At 37.2% G+C, this 22,335-nt stretch overlaps 1 protein-coding gene across 1 annotated transcript in view; it reads left to right on the top strand.

Moving 5' to 3' along the window:
• Nucleotides 1–20,922, top strand: part of Tmem131 (Transmembrane protein 131) — a 75,817-nt gene extending 54,895 nt beyond the window's left edge. Inside the window, exons 17-24 of the mRNA XM_071597116.1 lie at nt 1,953–2,219; nt 3,006–3,145; nt 4,859–5,886; nt 8,440–9,082; nt 13,229–13,881; nt 14,434–14,626; nt 16,285–16,787; nt 19,491–20,922. Coding sequence (XP_071453217.1) covers nt 1,953–2,219; nt 3,006–3,145; nt 4,859–5,886; nt 8,440–9,082; nt 13,229–13,881; nt 14,434–14,626; nt 16,285–16,787; nt 19,491–19,595 — 3,532 coding nt within the window. The 3' untranslated portion in view covers nt 19,596–20,922. The remainder of the gene's footprint in view (nt 1–1,952; nt 2,220–3,005; nt 3,146–4,858; nt 5,887–8,439; nt 9,083–13,228; nt 13,882–14,433; nt 14,627–16,284; nt 16,788–19,490) is intronic.
• The last annotated feature ends 1,413 nt before the right edge of the window (nt 20,923–22,335 follow it).

The raw sequence follows: 22,335 nt of genomic DNA, 5'->3' as shown, positions 1-22,335 counted from the left end.
ATCTTCGATTGACTCACGGCCACTTCTGAACCGCTCGTGCCACTGGTAAACGACCGTTTTTTTTAGAGAATCGTTGCCGAAACACTTTTCCAACATTTCCAACGTCCGTGCGCCACTAAATCCGTTTTTTACGCAAAATTTAATACAAGTTCGTTGTTGCAAATTTAAATCCATTTCTGAAATTGTAAAAAATCGCCAACACACACAGAGATAGATGTACTCTTGGCTACGTAACTTTTGCAAATGTCAAGTTATGACACTAAGATTTAAAGGGAATATCAACAACAGATGTACCAATTTAACAAAAAAAACAGAACTCAAATCGGAACGATGGGAGCGCCACACGGTGGTTATTCCGGGAACTTTTTGTTCAAGGTAGTAATATGAAAAAAATTAATCAACCTTAGCAATCCTTTGTCAATATCCGTCATTGGTTTTTTTCATGGGTGCATTATTGGTTTAGCTTTCAGACAATATATTTTGCTATTCTCTTGATGGTAGTTCTGATTTTTTATAAAACTACAATCCCACCCTTATGAAAATGGCGTAAAAGAAGCAAAAAATTGTACTTTCCATTGCTAAAAAATGTGAATTAATCACAAGAAATGAAAAAGGAACATCTCTGAGTATATCCATTAATATTGCAGTCGCATTTAATGCATATTTTGGTCTTCTGTGTTTTTCAATTGTCTGTGCATCATTATGTACCCATCAGCACAGATAAGTGAGTCTTTACTGTAGTTATAATTTGGGTAGATCGGTAGCTAAAATTAATTTGATTGGGTTACAAAATGAGAACCCTTCATTTTTTGTTTTTTTATAACTAAATGGTTTAATCATATCCTCAAGTGGTATAGGAATAACTTGTCCTAATTGTTTGTAGCTTCCTGTTATTGAACTTTTTATTTTATTTAACTTATAAAGGTATATAAAGAGATTGTGGGGACCTTTTTCTTTTCATGTTTGGTCTCTCATATTTTGTAACTGTTAAGTTCAGCCAAAGAATTGATTGCTTCTGACAAGTTTTGTTTGTTTTACTCTGTATTATATTGTCTATATGTTTTATTATTTTGTTAGGCATTTGCGTACCTTTGTTATACATATTTATCTTTCAACAATAATTTCACATGCTTAATTTATGAAAATTTAAATATATTTATAGCTAATTTTTTCAAAGAACTTATTTACATTTCTGGCAGAAATAGCATTGTTACTGCAATTCTGTTAACTTGAATTTGTTCATTAATTTATGTCGTGATTCAGTGTCCTATATGCTGTTAGGTAGCTTAACAAGTGACTGATCACTTGTAACACTGAATTATACAAAATTATGGAACATTGCTTCCATTTTCTGCACTGGCATTTCCCTTGATTTACATTTTCCTACAATTAATACCTCTTTCCTCTGCTCCTCTCAAAAGTGTAAAAGTACTGTTGAGTTCATGTGCTTGCACTCATCCCTATCATAAAAAAATTATTCCATTCACTTAGTGTCTTGCATTATTTGTTCCCTTTTGTAAAAATGGTTTGTCATTTTCCCTAATGATGTATTGGTGCATTGAAATTGCTATTTAATTAAACCTGTGATCAAGTTTACCTTCAACAGTCTAAAAACAGTCAAAATAATTTTTCATGTTTTCAACCATTTCTTGAATCAGCAATTGGTGGTATATTCTAGGAGATAGTTCATGAGGAATTGAAATATCTTTGGAATTGCTGTTTTAAAAATTTTTCATACATTTCATTATCTGAACATTTCTATTCGTGTACTCACACTAGATATTCTACCAATAAACCCTTGTGATACTAGCGTACAGTGTTCATAAATGCATGTATTGAAGTCAAAATGATAGAAAACATATAATGTAACATGACATGACAAAGCTTACCTTTTTTATGGTTTATAAATGATGATTGTTTTCACAAAAATGAAAATTGGTCTTTTTCGATAGCTTGCAACCCTTGTCAAGTGAAGGGGAAGAGACTATGTCACCTGATGAATTCTGGTTTGCTGGTGTCACTCCGGGGACCCAATGGCAATGGGTTGGACCTGATTCAGGAGTTGGGCTGCCAACCAGTCCGCCAAACAGTGGATCAAATAATCCTGTGTCTGGTGGCCTTCTGCCACTGATTCTTCTTCAACCTAAAAAGTCAGTGACTGTCCAGCTGGCTTTTAAGCCAAGCAGCCCTAGTTTGTCCTCCACATTGATATTTATCAGGTGAGGAAAATGAATTTTGGTTGGAATAAGAGAAAATGGAAGCGGGACCGAATATTGCTCGTTTTAAATTAGGAAGCCCATTTCTATTTGTGGTAAGCAATGAGTCAGGCCATCAACTCGGTCTCAGCTTTTGATGATAATTGGTGGGAAAATAGTCCCTATAAAAAGTCATTTGAGGGGGGTCTTTATTTTTGGACCTCAGCAATGAATAGTTAAACAAGAAAGATTTTTAAACATTTACCTTTCTAAATACTTCCTATTGTATAACCAGCTGCCACAACTGTGGATGTGGGACTCTGGTGGTTAACATCCTCAGCGTGTTAAAACTAGTGGTTCCTATGTTTTGCTTTTGTTTGAATAAATGCATTAAATTCTTCATTTATAACCTCTTTGTTTGTTCAAGTGGTTTCATATTTGTTGATAGCGACTAATAGTTACGCAGTATCAGCATGAGAAAAGTTAAATTTAAAAGTAATAATTTATTTATTTCATTGCCATGATTACAATTACATTGAATGGCGGTGGTACTCAATTTGACTTGTGCCAAGGTGGTCTGTGCCAGGCTACAACCGGCCCTGAAAGAACAAACTTTGAGGTGGCCCTTGGTGTATGGATGACCTCTGATGCTTTAAACTTCTAGCAGTAAAGAACCAATAAACTTTTTGTCCATCCTGGATTAGCAATTGGAAGCTTTTATTTACCCCAGTAAGCGGTTTGTTACATTGCCATAAAATTTTTAAAATGAATGAATGTGCTTTAATTGTATGTGTATAAATTTTCTTACAGGAATAACCTAACAGCTCTAGAAGTGGTTCGAGTGTCTGGGCAAGGAGGTTATGCCCAATTTCGCTTTGGGAATCGTAAACCAGGGAATCCTTCACCACTGCTATTTGAATTGACAGAGAAGCATCTCAAGGACTGTGAAAGTGGGTACAATATATCTAGTTTAGCCTGAAGAACCTAATAAAAGTTTATTGATGTTCATGAAGTATTCTAGTTTTCCTTGCTTTCCCTCTGTGTAGTCCATCACCCTTTCCATCATTAAGTCTTCTTGCACTTGAAATAACAAAACATTTCTCCGCAGTATCCCCAAGCAAGCACACCCTCTTCTCTTGATGCATTCACTGTCCCTGCCGAAATCATTTTCTCTCTTTCAGCGGTTGAGATCCACGTGATACAGACCTTTACTCTGGTGCACCCTTCATTCATTACTTTCATTTACATGGTGTATCTGCTGACAAGTCTTCTCCACTAGTTTTCTAACCAGTGGTGACCACTTTTGTCTTTCAAACTTATTATTACCTAAAGTATTCATGTCCCACTCCAGGCCAATCGCATGAATGTCTGTTAATATGCTTCTGAAATCATTTGCCTCTGCATGAATATTTATGACCACCTCATTCCTCTTGCCATTTAATTTCTTGCTATATTACTATATTCAAAGATACTGTTCATTAACTTCCTAATTTTAAGACTGGAGTTTCACATTTTATAAATACAATGAGTGTACATGATGGTTCTTTTTAAATTTGGCTAGAGTCATTGTCAAATGAATCTGACTTATGTGTATGCATAGGGAGATTGTTTCTTTTGGACATGAAGTTGTGTCAGTAGTTAGCAATGTCTTTGAAAATTTAATTTTGTCTTCGTTTGTCTCATAATGAACAGTATTCATGTTCATTGGGATGGGATTGCAAACTTCTTTGTTTCAGAATAATACATAAGTGGTTATGAATTGGTTAAAATGAAGATAAGAGTATCCATTATTCCATAATTTAAAAGAAAATAAAATTTACTATTAAATGTGCTGGGAATTCAAACAATTTTATGAAAACAAATCAGTTGATGGCAAAAGCATTTTACATTAAAATATTTCAGTGATTTTGTGGAATTAGTTGAAATGTGTGGTTAGTACCTGAAAAAAATTTTATGCCTTTTAAATGGTACACATTTTTGAAGCAGACAAAATCAGTTCTTGTCAAGAAATATAATGAAGGAATAAAAGGAATGACTCACTTTCATCGTACATGATGCATTATTTGTAATAGTTTTTCATGATTACTGTGTGATTTTTTTTTAAATTTTGTGCAGCCATAGCTCCATGACTAAGAGGTTCAAGACATGTTCATAGAGAAAAAAAATGCTCAAATTAACATTCACTACCACCCCTGAAATTTAGACACATTAGCCCTGAAACACCCTTAGTTTTGAAATTAACGTGTTTAATCCCTGAATGAGCCAATACTACATTCTCAATGTTGGTATTTTCAAACCATGCTAAGGATTCTGGGTAATTTTTTCAATTTCTTTAATCCTCCCATCCATTGCAGAAATAACCTTGATTGTCAAATTTGTGTATAAATATGTTCTTGGGAAGCATCGCAAAAAAATAGTGATATCGTGCAATAATCAGACTTCATATTATTCATGATTTCATATTATTCTTGCTAATGCTTTTTGTTAAAACATAAAAAACATGATTGTAATTATTTGTTGGAAAAATCAATATTTGATAATCGACTACTCTTCCTTCATTAAACATAGTGTATGGAAGGGATTAGTATCTGCAATCTTGCCATTTTAAATGTTAAATTATATTACTTTGTCATTTAAAATATTCGCCTTTTTCCTTTTCATAGGGGAGACCCCATGGAAGTATTCCATGCCCAACTTGACAGTGAAAAGATCTTTCACTGCCAGGAATACTGGAGACCTCCCTGTGTTCGTGACGGGATTGGATATCGATGGACTTCAGTGTGAGGGATATGGGTTCCGAATTCTCAGCTGTGGCCCCTTTGAGATGCCCGCCAATGGGACTCATAAAGTGGAAATAGCATTCACACCGGACTTCACTCTTTCAAAAGTCCAGAGAGTCCTTCGCATTCACTCAGGCGGAGGGGCTGCTGGGAGCACCATTAGCAACTACACAATGCTGGCATCCCTGCCCACGTACATGCTAGCGCCCTGCTCATCCGTGCTGCCTCGACCTAACTGGGAGTCCAGGCTCTACCTTGCAGTCCTCAGCTTCTGTGTCATCCTCCTGCTGATAACCATTGCTGCAGCATTCTTCGAATCTGATCGAATACTCAAGTGTACCCTGGTTGCCATGGCATCATCTGCAGCTGCCGCGGCTGCAGTTTCATCCCCAGCCACATCAACTTGCCCTCCTCCCGTCTCACCCATGAATGTGGTGTGTGGCAACAGTCATCAGGCTTGGACACACCCACCGCCCCAGCAACAGAACCACTCAGATAGCGGGCGGAGGAAGGAGCCCAATCGTCCCATCCTGGGTTGGGTGGGCATGGCGAATCGAGAACGTAATGAGGACGATGTAGGGGTGCGAGGGGCAGAGGGAATGGATATGGTATTGTCATCGTCGGCGAGAGGCAAGAAGAAGCTAGGAAGAAGAAATGGAGGGTTTAAGAGCTCACCTCCATTGAGTGGTGTGAGGTTGGACATGTCAAGTAGTCTTAGGGTCGATAGGGTTGAAAATGCCCACACAAGGTCCAGTGAAGATGTAAGCCTCTTAGAGGTTCCCAAAGAAGTTGGCAAAAGAGTATCAAGTAAAGGGTCCAGTGGGAAACTCCTTGGGCTGGAGGGTGCCTGCTCTGAAGAGGAGACATGTTCCACGACCACAGAGAGCTCAAATAATGAGGAGATGGAAAAGGTATGTTTCCCTAGTTTGAAGAATATGAATTTGCTGGTGATGCGTGCAGAGTGATGATGTGTGGTTTTTGCCATCTTGATGGTCATGTAAGCTGTAAAAAATTATGAAAGGATCTCGTTTTTCACCAAAACAGCTTTCCAATTCATAATACTAAGGTTAGAATGAGAATTGAAAAATTTTAGATGATATTACTTGGCTCATAGACACAGGTCCAAAGTTGAACTTTTGTCTCATTAAGGTTGACTATTTTTCATTTTATTTGTTCATAAGCCCTCTTGATTACTTCTCATTAATGTCTTCTTTTGAATCCTTGCTGCATACTTGTGGTTGCACTAAATATAATAGCTCTTTTCTGTAAGGAAAAGGCCTAATGGATGAAGGAGGAAATTTTGATTCTTGACTTATACAATCGATTTCAATGATTTTAATAATATACAAATTACATTCAGTGGAGTAATCCTTCTGTTCCATATAGACTTTGAGAATCTCTAGATGGCGTGTGGGAAAGTAGCTCAAGATTGGTCCTGAACTCCGGTCCTATGCCAATAATAGATCTCGTATGATTGTTCACCAAACATATGTTCCTTCATCGAAGGTCTGTAGTTAGTTCTCCATACGGGAGGCAAAATTATTTGGATGATTTATGTAGCTATAGAATATTTTCACTGGGTAAAACTAAAAAAAAATCCATGAAAAATTAAGAAAGACGTGTGTGAAGCAATCTTAACACTTTGGCTAGTCAAAAATACAAGTCTAATAACTTTCTGAATGCATTTTCCTACACATCTACCATGTTAGGATTGATCTCATTTATCATGAGAGCGATGGGCGATGTGTATGTATTTTAGAGCCCAATGGTCAAGAAACTTTATATATCATTTTACTTTCAAATCCACCTTCCATATTTCAACAAATAATATATTTGTATCAATAAAGTTATTGTAGGTCATTGATACATGAGTTGAACCTTGACCTGACATACTCATCTTTAATAATTAAGAGGCTTATTTTTGTCGAAAATTTGTGAATACATCAATCGGGAAAAAACAGACCCTCTTATTCAAGACTAAGTAGTTAAGGAGGTTAGCCTGTAATAATCTGACATACTATTTGCCACTCTCATCTGTCCCCCCCATAAAGGCAAGTGGTCTTTGGCTTTTGTCTCAGTTCCTAATATTATATCCCCCCCCCCCCTCCCCCCGGATAGAGCTGACTGCTAGTATCAAGGTCACTTACTTCCTATACTTCTCTCCTCCGTACATTCAGTGCAGATATCTTCATTTTCACATAGTGTATCATGCTACATGGTGACTGTTCACTTAATGCTTTCTGTGTAATTTTTCAACTTCATTAAGCAGTGACTTTAAAAAAAATAATTTTATAGAAACCATACCTAATGTGATTTTACAAGTTGACTAAAGCCTAGTATGCAGTTGCTTGATTGGTTTACACTCTAAAGAGTCAATATTTTAAAGGCTTATCATAGTACACTTATGAGATAAGCAATTCAATTACTCATGTGCATTTTTTCATAGTGGCTTTAATGTCACTATCCGCTAGCACTAAGGTGGTATGTGAAGTAATGGGATGGCACATGAGAGGAGAGAATGCTTCTTGCTGTGACCATGGAATAATGTGCCCGTCAGATATTTGTTGAATGGGAACCATAATTTCAGCTCTGGTTCTTTTGCAAATTAGTGACTTTCTTTTGACTCTGAATGTTCTTATGCACCTTTAAAAGATAAAAAATATTTCTTTGATACATAGATAGATGTCAAATGAATCCTTTGAAAATCCATAGATGATCCTGTCATGCATTATGTGGTGCAATTTATTTGGCACTGCAAGCACAAGATGTGTGTTTGTTGCATGTGCGTAAATAGGGTCAGGAGAATTATCCGTAAAACTTATAGTCTTTCATGATCATTGGTCATTCAATCCTAAGATTGGTTTACTGTAGCTCTCCATCCTACCTTATCTGATGCTAATTGGCTTACTTCCTGATGTTAAAACTGGTAGTTATGCCTTTTAGTTTATATTACTGTCTAGTTTAAACAGCACCCTGTTGTATTCATACATTTATATATATATTAATGTTAAACACTTATCACAACAGTCAATTTAGAGGTCGGCTTAGTTAGTTGAGCTCACCTTAACCCTTTACTTGGCTCTATAATTAGTGACGCACATTCAAGGTGGAAGGAGAGGGTTTCCTCGGTTATCTATGGTTTCTTACAAAGTTCTGGGACTAGAAAGATCACATTGCTAACCAGAGGGCTTTGGGTTCATCTCCAATTTATGCCATTGGGAAAACCACACCTGAAAACCTATTGTTGTGATTTTCAGGGTTTTAGTAGGGAACTGCCGGTAACTCTGGGAAAGGAACTATGAATGAATTAGTATAATTCACATGTCTGAGGTCAAAGTTCAGAGTGGACTCCACTTGAACCTTTCTAAACCAATATTTGGGTTGATTGCTGTGGTTGTTGGATATCATATTTTTAGTGATTCACGAGTGCTGCTTCCTTAAAATAATCTCAAGTTTTCTATCAGTCAACATTCCAGGAAAATGAAATCTCTGCCAGGCCAAGTAACGAGAGGTTGAAGAGTGAAAGCAGTGTGTCGCCCCCATCAGTCAGTGGTAGTGCAAAGCACAGCAAGGCACCATCGCCTGCATTGCCCAACTCCAGGAGTTCATCTAATGCAAGTTTGGCACCATCTCCAAGTTCACTCTCTTCATCCTCTGCTTCGTCGTCATCTTCATCTTCACCCCCTGCAGATTTCCGAGAGAATTATGAGGGTTACTGCGATGATGATGATGATTATGGGCTGCGAGATGACAAGACACTTGGGGCTGCTCTCAGAGCGGCCGAGAGATCCTGTGAGCTCGCAGCTGCGGCACAGAGTGCCAGCAATGCAGCAAGTACACAGAAACCCAAGAATAGCTCAAGTCAACCTGCAAAGGCTGGTCCGTTCCATAAACAGCCATCGTCAGAAGTAGCAGAGACACCAAAGACACGCTTGGGTCCTGATGTCATCAGAATTGCTTCCGCACCCAGTATAGAGCTGCCGTACAAGCCAAAACCACTGAAAAATATGGGAAGGGATCGTGGAAAGGAATCCAAAGGAGTAGTTGGTTCAATGGTGGTTAATAATAAGCGACGTTCAGCAGAGAAGTCTGGGACTGCATTGAGAGGTAATACTCATTATATTAGGTATATAACTTGTAATAATTAACAAGAATCTACTTGACATGTGATATGCGATCAATTTTATGCTTGGTAAGAAAACATAACCAATCACCTTTAAATGCGCCTTGATTTTTGTTTCTTTTTGAGGAGTTATTTAGTTAAAATTTTTAAATTTTATAAAGTAAGGCTGCTGATTCCAGTGTTGATAATCCTTCAAATTGTAACATTGTGACCATTAAACCTTTCATAGTGCACATGCTTTTGTTTTTGCCGAAGTTAGCAAAAAATTGACCAATTGCAAAAATAAATGCATTGTGTACTATTACAAATATGCTAATTCATAGCCTAATTGATGTTTTTTATGCTTTGGGATTCAAATAAATAAACTTTAAAAATTGTCTGCCCATGATACAAGTAAATCAACGCATGCATGCTTAAATCATTCATGTGTAATGGAAATAATTTAAGGGTTAAAGTGTGTATTTAACCCTTAACCATTTATTAGTAACTTGTGACAGTGGCCTGATACTCATGCTCCTGAGGGTATAAAGAATATTTCTAGTTGGGAGGTAATGGATTAAACACATAATTGTCTAGTGTGTATCCTTGATTAAAGAAGTCCTTCAAGTGTTCCTGATCATGGTTTAAAAACCTTATATGCTCCTTGTTAGTACTTTTATGATTATGCTTAGGGTTAACCAAAGTGCAGTTTTCCCAGGCATTTCATTTTTTTGAGCTCATTCAGGGACGTTTGGGTGCTCTTAAAGTATTAAAATTACAATCCAAAATTTTGGCCAATCACTGCATAACTTTTTTTATCATTTATTTTACTCTTTGCTACATATTTCATCTCCGTATATGGGATGCAGCACTGTTCACTGTCAGTTTCATCTTTTCAAATCCTTACTGTGGTGTATAAATGCTGCACAGCCATTGGTGAAAGCAGAAGTTAAACTAAATGTTAACTTAACCTTAGAGAAGGCACTGTTTAACATATTATTACAAGTATATATTGAGTAAACATCATCATTAGTTGATAATAATAATAATGATTTTTATTTGCCCAAGCGGTAAAAATATCATGGGTTCATAAAAAAATATAAGGCATATCAAGTCGTGAGCACAAATAAGTAAGTCATTATCATAAATGCTTTAATAATAGAATAATATATTATTTTGAGTAAAAAAATGTTCAATGGAGCCTTAAAAGAAAAAAAGTATTCTTAACATTTTAAAGATCAGCAGGAAACAACAGGTTTTATAAACCCCCCTCATTGGGTCCCAGTTTCATATTTTTTTTACATATATACAATGCAAGAAATTATCAGTTCATGTGAAATGAGAATGATGATCTGAATCAAGATGAAAATCTATTGATATTAACTTTTATATAAGATAAAGGAGATGACATATGACACAAGGAATAGGATGAATGAACAGAATATTGATTCAAAAGGTGAACTGTTATGTTGAAAGGCCATAATTCAATTTTTTCTGCACTTTCTATAATATACTCTGTAAGAAGGGCCCCAAAACATAAGCTCTTCACCATTTTGGAATACAATGCAGCATGATAAAGTTTTAGCAAGATGTCTATACCCTTACTCATGTTAATAAATAACATGCTGAGTTCAACTTATGCTGAAACTCATTGCCTATTGTTCATAACTTACACATGGCACCTTTTCAATAGATATTCTATTTTTTTTTAATGAATCTTTGATACAAGGGATTTTCCCATCCCAATTAAAAGAATCAAAAGTAGTGCCCATTTATAAAAACCATGGCTGTGTAAATGATTTGAATAACTACAGACCAATAGCCATCCAAAATACATTTGCTAAAATATTCGAAAAAGCCATGTATATGCAAATAGCATCTTATCTCGAAAAAAACTTCCTACTTTCAAATTCTCAGCATGGATTTAGATCGGAAAGGTCTACCACAACTGCCATATGTCAGGCAATCGACAGCATACTTAATTCATTAGATGCTAAACGCAAAACTCTTGGAATGTTTTTTGACTTGTCAAAGGCTTTTGATAATGTAAACCACAATAGACTACTAATTAAACTCAATAGAATAGGAATTAGAGGAAGTCCTTTAAACTGGTTGAAGTCCTTTATTCATAATCGCACTCAAAAAGTAGTGTTATCAGTTGATGGGTCAAAATATTCATCCGAAGCATACCAAGTTAACAAAGGTGTTCCACAAGGCTCAACCCTTGGGCCACTCCTCTTTCTGATTTACATCAATGACCTACCTAACTGCTTACCAAATAATGATGGAATAATATCAGTGTTGTACGCTGACGACACTAATATAATAATATCAACACAAACATATCCCAGCCTTGTGGAAAAAGCTAAGTCTGTCACACTTGCTATAAACAAGTGGTGTACAGACAACCTTCTAGACTTAAATGTAAATAAAAGTATAATAGTAAACTTTACACACAATAAGAACATATCAGATGATCTGCTGGTAAAAATCAATGACCTATCAATTGAGCGTGTGACAGAATGCAAATTTCTAGGTATTTCTCTATGTGCAAATATTTCTTGGGATACTCATGTAAAAGCCCTCCAACACAAGCTCAGTTCAACTTGCTACTTATTAAGACACCTGTATGAAACTACAAGTAAAACTGTACTACTCAATTTGTACTATGGGGAAATTTACTCAAATATAACCTACAGTATAATATTATGGGGATCAGCTGCTATTTCTCAAACCATCTTTAAAATGCAAAAGAAAGCTATTAGAATCATCGCCAGGAAACCTTACAATGCTCCATCAAGGCCTATTTTCCATGAATTAAATTTGCTACCACTCCCATGCATCTACATTATGTTTTTAATTCTATATATAAAAAATAACATCGGCAACTATTATCTTAACTCTGCCTATCATCATCATTACACCAGAGGCAGGAATGACTTCCATTATGGGAATATAAGAACTAAAGCATTGAAATTAGGACCCAATGAAATGGGCATCAGATTATTTAACAAACTACCCAAAAGTATCAAGGATACACAGGGAACTGCCGTATTCAGGCATAAACTAAAAAGATATCTACAACGCAATATGTTTTACTCGGTTGATGAATATCTCAACAATATTCCCGACCAGTAAGTTCATACTTTTAGTTTCTAGCAATGGTAATGGTCTGATTCATGTTTGTGATCAATGATTTTTCTGAATTTGATATTGTATGTGCATGTTACAGCCGATGTTCATGGGTTTGTACCAAACACTTATGTAACTATGAGCATCTATTCTTTTATGTATCTTAACTGAGCCTGTGTCTTTGCTCCTCATTGACGTGCCTTATATCATGTACATACTTCACCCACCTGGTATTTTTGTATTGTGATCTCTGGGCAAATAAAAAGTAATAATAATAATAATAATAATACCTGACAGCTATTCATCACACTATTAGAAAATGAGAACAAAATCATTTGAGCTTTGTTAACATTTAAGGTTAAATGTTATCGGCAGTCCATTGTATCCATATAATGGTTGCAATTCTTAATTTGATTGGAAAGGGATGAACTAGACATGCAGGCAGTATATCACTAGTATCATTAGCATATATGATTGGGGTAATCCAATCAATTTCATTTAGAGTAAGAGGTAGATTGTTAATGTACTGCAGAAGGAACAATAGACCCCCTCAAATTGACCCTTGAGAAAAACTCCCAGAGCAATAGGTTATAAAGTCAAGAGTGCTTCTGACCATTAATTGATATTAATATTAGTGAATTATTGCTCAATTTGTGAAGGTGTTAAATTTCATTACATAAATTTCTCTGGAATAGTTCAAGATGGATTTCGATTTCATTCCTAATGAGGTGATTTCCCACCCATTTGATTTAAAAAAAATGTTTTGTGAAGTTGTACTAAGTATACATTTCTTATCTTGTGACCATGGGTTCAGTATGTATTATGTTCATCCTATCATGATGACTGCAATATGACTGGCTTGCAAATCTGTTGATAAAGTGAGTATTGAAACCCATGGTGTCAAGTATTTTTAAGGTGTACCTTATAAGGTAGTAGGTATTGTTAATGGGCTCTGTAATGGAAAATTTCTGTGTTTTGCCAATCATTGAACTGCTTACAAATGATTTTCTATGGTACAGGTCTCAATGAAGCGGATCATACAGTCTCGCGACCAGCTCCCCCACCTCCTCCAAGGCAGCAGACACCACCACCCCCTCCATCTTCTAGTCCGCACCAGTTGCCGAACTGGGATGGCCAGAGGTTGTACGGCAACAATCAGTCAAATCCCACCGATTCACCTTCCCCTCCGATCCTATACTCGAACGTGGTGTCATCCAGTGGGGAGCGGCAGTATCCCGTACTTGGCCCCGCGGTGTCACGACCCAGTGCAATATCCAGCCCCCGGAGCCAGAGCGAGCGACCAGATGACTTGGCTGCCACCCGCAAGAAGAGCCAGTTGCGTGGGACAAGGGCAGAGGAGACAAGTGTGGGTGGGACGGCTCCCTCCACAGCGACCATGTCAGCAGCACCGGGCAGCCTGCCAAGAGCTATGCTGGGACCGATTGGCAGGGCACCCTCCAGGCCACGGAACCAAGCTCCCAGTGCACCGGTGACCACTCCAGGGCTGAGGCTGCCAAGCTCGTGGAGTTCCTCGCCCTCTCCTCAGAGGCCACTCTCCTCCCAGACCATCTCTCCACCCACTCAGACCTTGCAACCGCCAACCAGCGATAATTCTTTGTTTGGGGATTCCTTTGGAAAAACTCCCTTGCAGCATGAATCTTATACTTCACAGGTAACTTTGCTTAAGAGCTTTCTTGTGATCATACCAATGTGATGAAAACCAGGAGATAAATCAGTTCAGAGAAATTTTGGGGGTTTTTGAAACTTGTCAAGGTTATGTTATGCTTGAAAGTTTTGTAACCTGGTAATGCTGGGAGTTCCTGTGGGGATTTTTGACGAATGATAGAAAATGAAATTTTCATTGAAATGGTGTGTTTATTCTGGGGGAGAGAGCTCATGCCAAATTATTGCTCATTTCTCCATAAAGAAACTGCCATAATTTAAGTATTTCTTAAACTATGAAATCAAAATGATTTTTAAATGCCCAAACCATAATACATTACAAAAATATATTTATCCACAGTAAACATGACTACTTTTACTTCAGTTATTGTTTATGTATTATTCATGTTTTTTCCTACATAAAATGTCGACATAAAATAATGATCAATTGGCATGACCTGTCAACTTTTTTCAACCACCTCTCTCTCTTTGGTATTTATTGTTAACCCTGATAATTTTAATGCCTTTTTTAATGGTGTATGCTTCAATTTCGAATATGCAGGTCAACAATGTTGGTTATGTTGGAGACGGTTTAAGCTGTAATTCTGGGAATAAGAGTTCACTTGGTGCAGTTGGTGGAAGTGGTGTCCTCTCTGGCCGGAACAACGTGTGGGAACAGCAGAGCATCATGAAGGTTTTGCAGGAAGAGCGCCGGAAGCGAGTTGAAGAACATCAACGGATAAATATATTGAGAGGTTTGTTCAGCTATTATGTTTTGAATGTCTCTGTGGGTTGCTGACTATGTTAGTAATTTTCGATGGCATAATTCATCTTTTTCATGTCTTCGAGCACAAAAAGGCCATGCATTCATTTGTGCAAGCAAGACTCGATTAAGGCATTATTGGTAACTAAAATTATCATTTAACAGCTCTTTAGTACTTTTATTCTTTTGTAGTTTCAGGTTGGTCAAATTATTTTTGGTCCTTAATAGCCATTGCATGGAATTATGCTAAAATTGATGTTTTTATTGGCAAATATTATGAAGGTTGCTGCAAAAGTTTTGAGATACACTATGGTGCTGTCTGTTATTGCCTTTCCCAGCAAGCAGGACGACCGCAGCGGCATCTTTTCTGAGTAACACATCCTAGTTGCAACTTGCTCAGCTTAACGCTGTTGCTAAGCTGTCTTCCTTTGTTTCTGTTTACGTGGCATGCAGGTGTTGGGAGAATGGAGCTGGCAAGAGAGCACTTCTTGACCGGACATTGAGGGATCCGGGTTCAAATCCCGGTCAAGGCAAATGATTTTTACGCTCGGAAATCATTGCGTTGTAATGCGCATTAGGGGATGACTCCGTTGTTAAAAGTTACTGTGGCGGCATCTCCCGCAGTTTCTTTGGAATTTGTCAAGGTATAAACAGCCTAAGTGTTGAAAAGTTGGCTTTAACCTCATGGACTGTGGTGCTTCACACTCGACTACGAATGCCTGTGACATTGTATGTATGATATTTCGTCACAATGTCTTGATCCTTTAAAGCCCACCAAAATTTCAGAGTTTAGGAGGACGCCTCGATAGCTTAACTGGGTAAAGCACTCGACCGGACATTGAGGGATCCGGTTTCGAATCCGGGTCAAGGCGAATGATTTTTACACTCTGAAATTGTTGCATTGTACCAAGTACAACATTATAAGCCAGTATCACACTAGGCATTTTTCACATATTAATTACAGGATTGACACAGTGTTTGCTGAGATGATAAATTTTAGTTAATCATGTAATAATATCATCATTATTACATAAAGTGGTAATATCATAGGTTTTAATCCCTTTTTCATGGATTGATTGATAAAATTGAAAACCCCCTTAAAACCAAAGTATCTTCTTCCCGGCCTATCATATTACTCCTAGGTCTAAACAGCATTAAATGGTGGCCTTGATACCAGGTGACTACTGTTCAAATCCATACAATGAAAAGATGAAACTTGTTACTAACTTCCTTAAATTTTACTAATATTATTTAGGAATCTCCCTATCAGCAAGGACAGCAAGGGTAATTAAATTATGGTGGTTTACCTGGTCTGCATAAGAGTTGCATTTCTAAGTAACTCTTCCTAACCAAAACTATTGTCGCCTAAGGAATCTTTTACCCTTTTGCAAAGAAATTAGGTGCAATGTTATTTCTAGCATTTATTGCATTTTCCAGTGAGATCATGAAGTAGAGTTTTGCAAAGTAAGCTCTGGACTTTGCTTCCAAAGTTGTTACTCTTTTGTAATTCACTGTACATTTTAATCGTAAATATTAGTGAGGACTCCTTTCAAAAATTTTTTTGTGCCACATCGATTGCTAATGGATGTAGCCTGGTGACTAAATGTGTGAACTGTTCTTTCATAGTGATTTATCGCCTGATTTTTGCAGATAATTGGCCTGGGTTTGACTCTGATCCTCCATTAACTGGTCCGTCATCAGTAGCCGAGTCCTTGTGGGACCCCTTATACTCACCGCCAGTCATTCAGAGTGGGTTGGACAAAGAGGGCGACCAGCACCTTCAGAAGGTTGAGCTGCCATCATCCAGCGACACAGGCACAGAGAGTCCATGGTCATTAGTGAATAACAGGGTATGGCCATCCAGCGTATGGACCCCATCCGAGGGTCCAGTGGCCAGCACATCATCATCTTCAGCAGAGGTCCCCGTGCAGAGTCACTTGGGCCTCCATACTCCTGGGCTATCCACTGGACTGTCCACTGGGCTATCCACTGGGCTGTCCACCTTGGTTCCGCAGTCAGTCACCAGCCCACAATGCCTCTCTCTGTCAAGCTTGCCTCCAGTGACTCCACTCACTTCCTCTACTGGGTTTGAGTCAATTTCCCGTTTGATATCGGGTGGGAGCCACTCACCCTCACAGGAAGCACCCTTGGAGGTGAGTTGACTTGACTCTTTGGTTGGATGACCAGAGTTTGAAGCTTCCGTGTGGGTAAAAGAGATCGAGGGGTATTTCCAATGAATTGAAATGGTTCAATATCTATTTTTAAATACAAATTTTGATGAGAAAGGTAAACTGTAAACTCTTGATTATCCATTTTGCAGATTATTCCCAGCATCTCGAAAGATTAATAAAATTACTATTGCAAAGATTATTAAGTGCTTTGAAACTTCAATATACTTTTGAAGAAAATACATGTTTGAAATACTGTGGCTCTCTTTAAGTTTTTAAATGTGATCAAAAAACCAAAAGCTGCCAATAGTATTTAATCTTTTAAGATTAACATTTATGTGCTGCCCATACACTATCCCATTGTCGTTTCCCTTGCATTCGCTAGCTGTTAGAATTCTGTATTCTTCTTTTTAAGGTGAGCGAATATATAGTTTGAATAGTAAACAGTCAAGTCATTAACTATTTACACTGGATTATTTTAATCGGTATTGTATGAGAAATATAAATCTGTTCAGTGATTCTATGTTAATGTTTGCCATTCACCAATTATTTGTTTTTTCTTGGTTATGTGGTTGTTTTAGCTTTCTGAAAATACGTTTTGCTATTCTCTTCATGATAGTTCAGTGATCTTGTAAACTATTATTTGGCCTTTATAGAAATGAATGAAAAATGAAAAAAATGTACATTCCATCCATGAAAACCTGTAGTTAATAACAAGGAATGAAAAAGGAGGCTTCATTATTTTTGTAGTCACAGTCACATATTTGTAAAACTATTTTGATTCGTCTGAGTTGAAGCCATTAGTACCATGCCCATGTTTTTAGCATATTTTGGTTAATTCATGATTTTTGATTGTTCGTGTTTCATCATGCACCCATTAGTTGAGATAATTGAGAGTTTACTTTACGTTTTGAGGCAATGACAATATATCAATGAGGTGAGAATTTGCCATTATATCAAACTATTACTATTGTATCAAGAGAATTGCTGGGAGTAAAGCTGAAGATATTTGGTGTACAGTAACACCTCATTATTTTGATCCAGCTTATGTCTATGTATGTATTGTATAACTAAAGAAGTGAGAGTCCTGGCCGAAATTGCTTTATGCATTCTTTGATAGGCATAAATAGATCTACAATGGAATCTGATGCCAAGATCAAAACATCATCACTTTCAATCATGTCATTTGATGGGAAATCTTACCCCAAGAGCTCTTTGGAGGGAGGGTGAATGGTGAAGTAGTACCTCTTTGCGTCGAGGCAGTTGGAGAGCTAGATACGAGGGCGGTTCAATAAGTACCCATGTTAGAAATAAAGAAACCATTTTTTCAAAAACTTTTTTTTATTTTTCAACATATTCCCCTTTTAGATAGATACACTTCTCTCAACGCTCCAGCCATGTTTTTAACCCCTCCAAAAAATAGGATTTGTCGAACTCTCCAAAATACGCCTGTCTCGGTGATAACATACTCTTTTGAGCTAATTTTTTTCCCGCAAGCCATTTCTTCATGTTAGGGAATATAAAAAAGTCGCAGGGAGCCAGATCAGGTGAATACGGGGGTTGCGGCAGCAATTCATAACGTAGTTCATGCAGTTTGGCGGTTACAACTCAAGATGAATGTGCTGGTGTGTTATTGTGGTAAAACAGCAATAGCGGCACCCATCGGGCTGACAATTGTTTCATCGCCAACTTATCATGTAAAATATTAATTGCCATTCCAGCCGACGCACCCACGGCCTCTGCTACTTGGTGCACTTTCGTTCGTCGCTCAGCGAGAATCATGGCATGGACTTTTTGAATGATTTCCTTGGTAACCATGCCTGCCTAGCATCCTGGTGGCTCCTCGTCAAAAACAGATGTTCACCCACGTTTAAATTCGTTGAACCAATATCTGTGGTCATAGATGGCGAAGTGTCCCCATAAACAGTATCCAACTTTGCTTTTATCTCCTTGCATTTCTTCCCATCCAAAAACAAAAAGTGAATTACCAAACGATACTGCTCTTTTTCCATCTTAGCAAAAATCACAAAACATGTCTTACTCGAATGGCTGGCAAATCCAAACTAACCTTTAAATCAGTCTGAAATTTGTTTCACCTTCGTTTGATAGATGGCAGCGCACGATGATAACATAAACTTTTCCTCAGGAATGCCCTTTGTCCTCAAACACGGGTACGTATTGAACCGCCCTCATAGAGGTGATTTCACCCAGAAAATGAGCTTGAATTATGGAAACTATGATGACAAGGTCGTGGGGTCATCCCATAAAGCCCATTTGAGACCCAAATTGGAATGATTCCAAATCTATTCAGAGACTGTCAGTGATATTTTTATTTGAAGTCACCAGAATGAGCTCAAATTTGGGAGCAGTACCAATCAAACACTTGAATTCAAAGGATTGATATAATGAGGTTTTAGAGTGTAATTTTCTGTAAAAAACAGCTTTTAGAATATAAAGTTAGCATTGTTCATTGATTTAAGTTCAGTTGTTTACATCCTACATGTGGAACTTCCTTTTGTTGCATATGGTTTTGGAATTTCAGCTCAATTTTTCTTCATTTGTAATTCTTTAACGATGGTTTTCAAAGCTTTATCGTCTCAGTTTCTAATATAAAGTGTAACTGATTGATTACTGAGACTGTGTATGGAAAGATTTTTTAATGAAGGGTGTTCTCTCTTTGACTTTCAGAGGGCCATGGAGTTCGATCCATTTCGTTCACTGGGTGACATATGGTCTCCGAGGTCGAGGGATTCTTGGTCTCACAGTAATAACAGCAACAGCAAACAGGAGTGAATCATCCCATTCATTGGGAAGCAAATCTTATCTTTTGGAATCCTTATATATTCTATCCTGTCTGCTTGAGTTATCTGAAACCTCAAACCTCTTTAACTCATGTATAGTACAATCAACTGCGTCCAGTCTGCAAAGATGAGTTTTTTAAGAACATTTTTATGTCCATGTTTATATTTTTTAATGCATACAGCTCACTTTAGTTTTTAACTCATGGCAATGCAGGAGATGCGACCCTTTATTTATAAAAAAACAAAAGTTTGCGAATTCAGAAAAATAATTTCTGTTGCCATTTGTGGCCATATATTTTTTCCTTGGACAAGTGGTGATTTACATATAGCCTATGTATTCATTGCCAGTTTATGTTTGAGGATTTTTAGTAGGAGTTATTTTTGTAGACTAGTGCAAGTTGCATTGACATCACTTATTTTCTTGCATCTCTGGCGCTATATTTGCTGCAAAGTTTGGATACATTTTTTTGTGAGGCTATTTTGAGTTTGAGGTAGTAGCATATTTTTTTGGAAAATATAGAAAACCATTGAGTTTATTTTTTTATAGAAACTCATTCCCTCCCAAAAGTAGATGCATTACATTACTTTTTAAGTCCTCCTAAACAGTTTGAGGACTGTTATGATTTATTTGCTGGGTAAGCCATTCTCATAGCTTGGCAAGCAGAAAATTGTACTTCATTATTTTTTTTCACCCTATTGGGTGTTCATATTGCGGAGTATTTTTTGCTAGATTTTTAAAGGTTGCCATAATTTGTTGGCAAATTTAAATAGTCATTCATATGTGTTTATATAATTTGGGACTGACAGGAAGTCTTCTTGCAACAGTTTTAAGAAGAAAAGTTGAATAAGTTTTGTCGGTCCCTGTGAGACTGACAGCAATGTACAGAGAAAGAAATGTGCCATTGCTTATGTTTTTTGGACTCAAGTGTGGGTCGTAGATTCTCCCACATTTGTCTCATTTTTTTTAATTTATTTTTTTCCATTTTTCCTCTGAGAAGTTAATGGGTTGTGTGTATTTTTTGTTTGCACATCGACGAAAAGCTGCAGAAAGTATGCATGCCATCCTCAACCAACCAAAGATTACTGTTCTTCCCATCCCTATAGCCCCCTCTCTGTTCCCATGTGAATTGACCAGAGCTGTGGTTGTGAAGGTTTGGGGTCGCTTCTCTTCTGACAGACCACTTTCCATGTATCACCTGACGATTGCAAGTCTAATGGATGGCCATTCCCTTCATCAATGGATATTGTGTTTAAAAACATACCTGCTCCTACGAAGAGGAGTCAAAACTCGTGAAAAATAAAATTTTTCAGCATTCAAACTGTTGTCATACATTCATTTCATTACCTTTATTTTTATCCTACTCTTAATAATCACGCACAAGCATGTGACTAATGCTTATTTACGTATTGTGCAAATTACACATTGCTGCTTTTGTTGAATCTTAATATCATATTGTAAAACTTGTCCCTAATCCTAAAGTGGAACCGTTTGAGACCAGGTAACATTCCTGGGTTAAGACTTTTTCATACTTGATGGGTAGGCAAAGGTTCTTTTGTTAAAAAAAGTGTCTCCACCTTTTTCAATTGTTCCATCTTTTCCATAGATGATGAAACCTTTTGGAAAACCTCTCCCCGAAATCTGAAAAACTTTCCCTGAGTCAACAATCTTTGCTTTTGACAATGTCTTACATTACTAACATGCCTGTACACATACTGCAACAATGGGCAGGGTTAAGTTTTGAAATTTCTGTTTTAAATTAAGAACGTTGAAGTGGGTGTGATCTGATTGTACACAAAAAGAGCATTTGACGATTACTCGTGCAATGTCACTCCTGAAATGATTGCCGAATGCCTCTGTTTACCTGAGATACCATCCTCAAACTCTGGAGGGTTTGTCAGTCACAGTGAGTGGGGACCACACCTAGACATTACGTCTTCTCTACCAGTCTTTTCCCTTCACTTTTGTGGAAGTGTTTTTTCCTACCATCCATCCTATGAGGGAATACCTGTGGGTAGCAAGGGGATGGAAGTAGTGAATTTCACCATACACAGTTGAACCAGGGCAATACAACTTCTCACAAGACACGGTTCTCCACTGTTAAATGCGTTAAAATGTGTGAAACAGTATTTTCACTGCAATGTTATTTTCTGTCAATGGAATGTCTGTCTGATATGGCATTATCACATTGCATTTTATCATGAATTCTTAATGCAGTCAGTCTAGTTTATATTTGAGCTTTGATTAGTAGATATTACTTCATTAGTTTTTTGATTGGCCTCTTATGGCGATACATACATCTTGTCGTGATATGTATATTTTTATTAATAGCTGGATAGCTCAATTTTTCTTTGGAAATGGATAAGATTTGGGTTTTGTTGAACTGGATAATTACTGTCACATTTATCATGTTCTTGAAAGTAAGGAGGTAAATTACTATAAATGTCATTTGCTTCCTATGATTTGCTCATTTCTGAGTATGAGCATTTCATATTTGTACTTACTGTTACCATCATAAACGTTTTAAACAGAATTTCCTTTTGGGATTTAACAATGTAATCGATCCACCAATTGGAATCTGGAGCACCATTTGGCTTGTTTTTGAATTTTCCTAAAACATGAAAAATGCAAAATAATTGATTCATATTGGGGAATATGTTTAAAATATATTACTCATGTAATACCCTTGTGGACATAATATTTGTTCAAATGACATGACACGTGTGGATTAGGA

This window comes from Hetaerina americana, unplaced genomic scaffold, assembly GCF_022747635.1.
Source record: "Hetaerina americana unplaced genomic scaffold, ioHetAmer1.1.p SCAF_8, whole genome shotgun sequence".
Classification (NCBI taxonomy): Eukaryota; Metazoa; Arthropoda; class Insecta; order Odonata; family Calopterygidae; genus Hetaerina; species Hetaerina americana.
The sequence above is the reverse complement of the archived record's forward strand: the minus strand, read 5'-3'. Positions and strand labels throughout refer to the sequence as shown.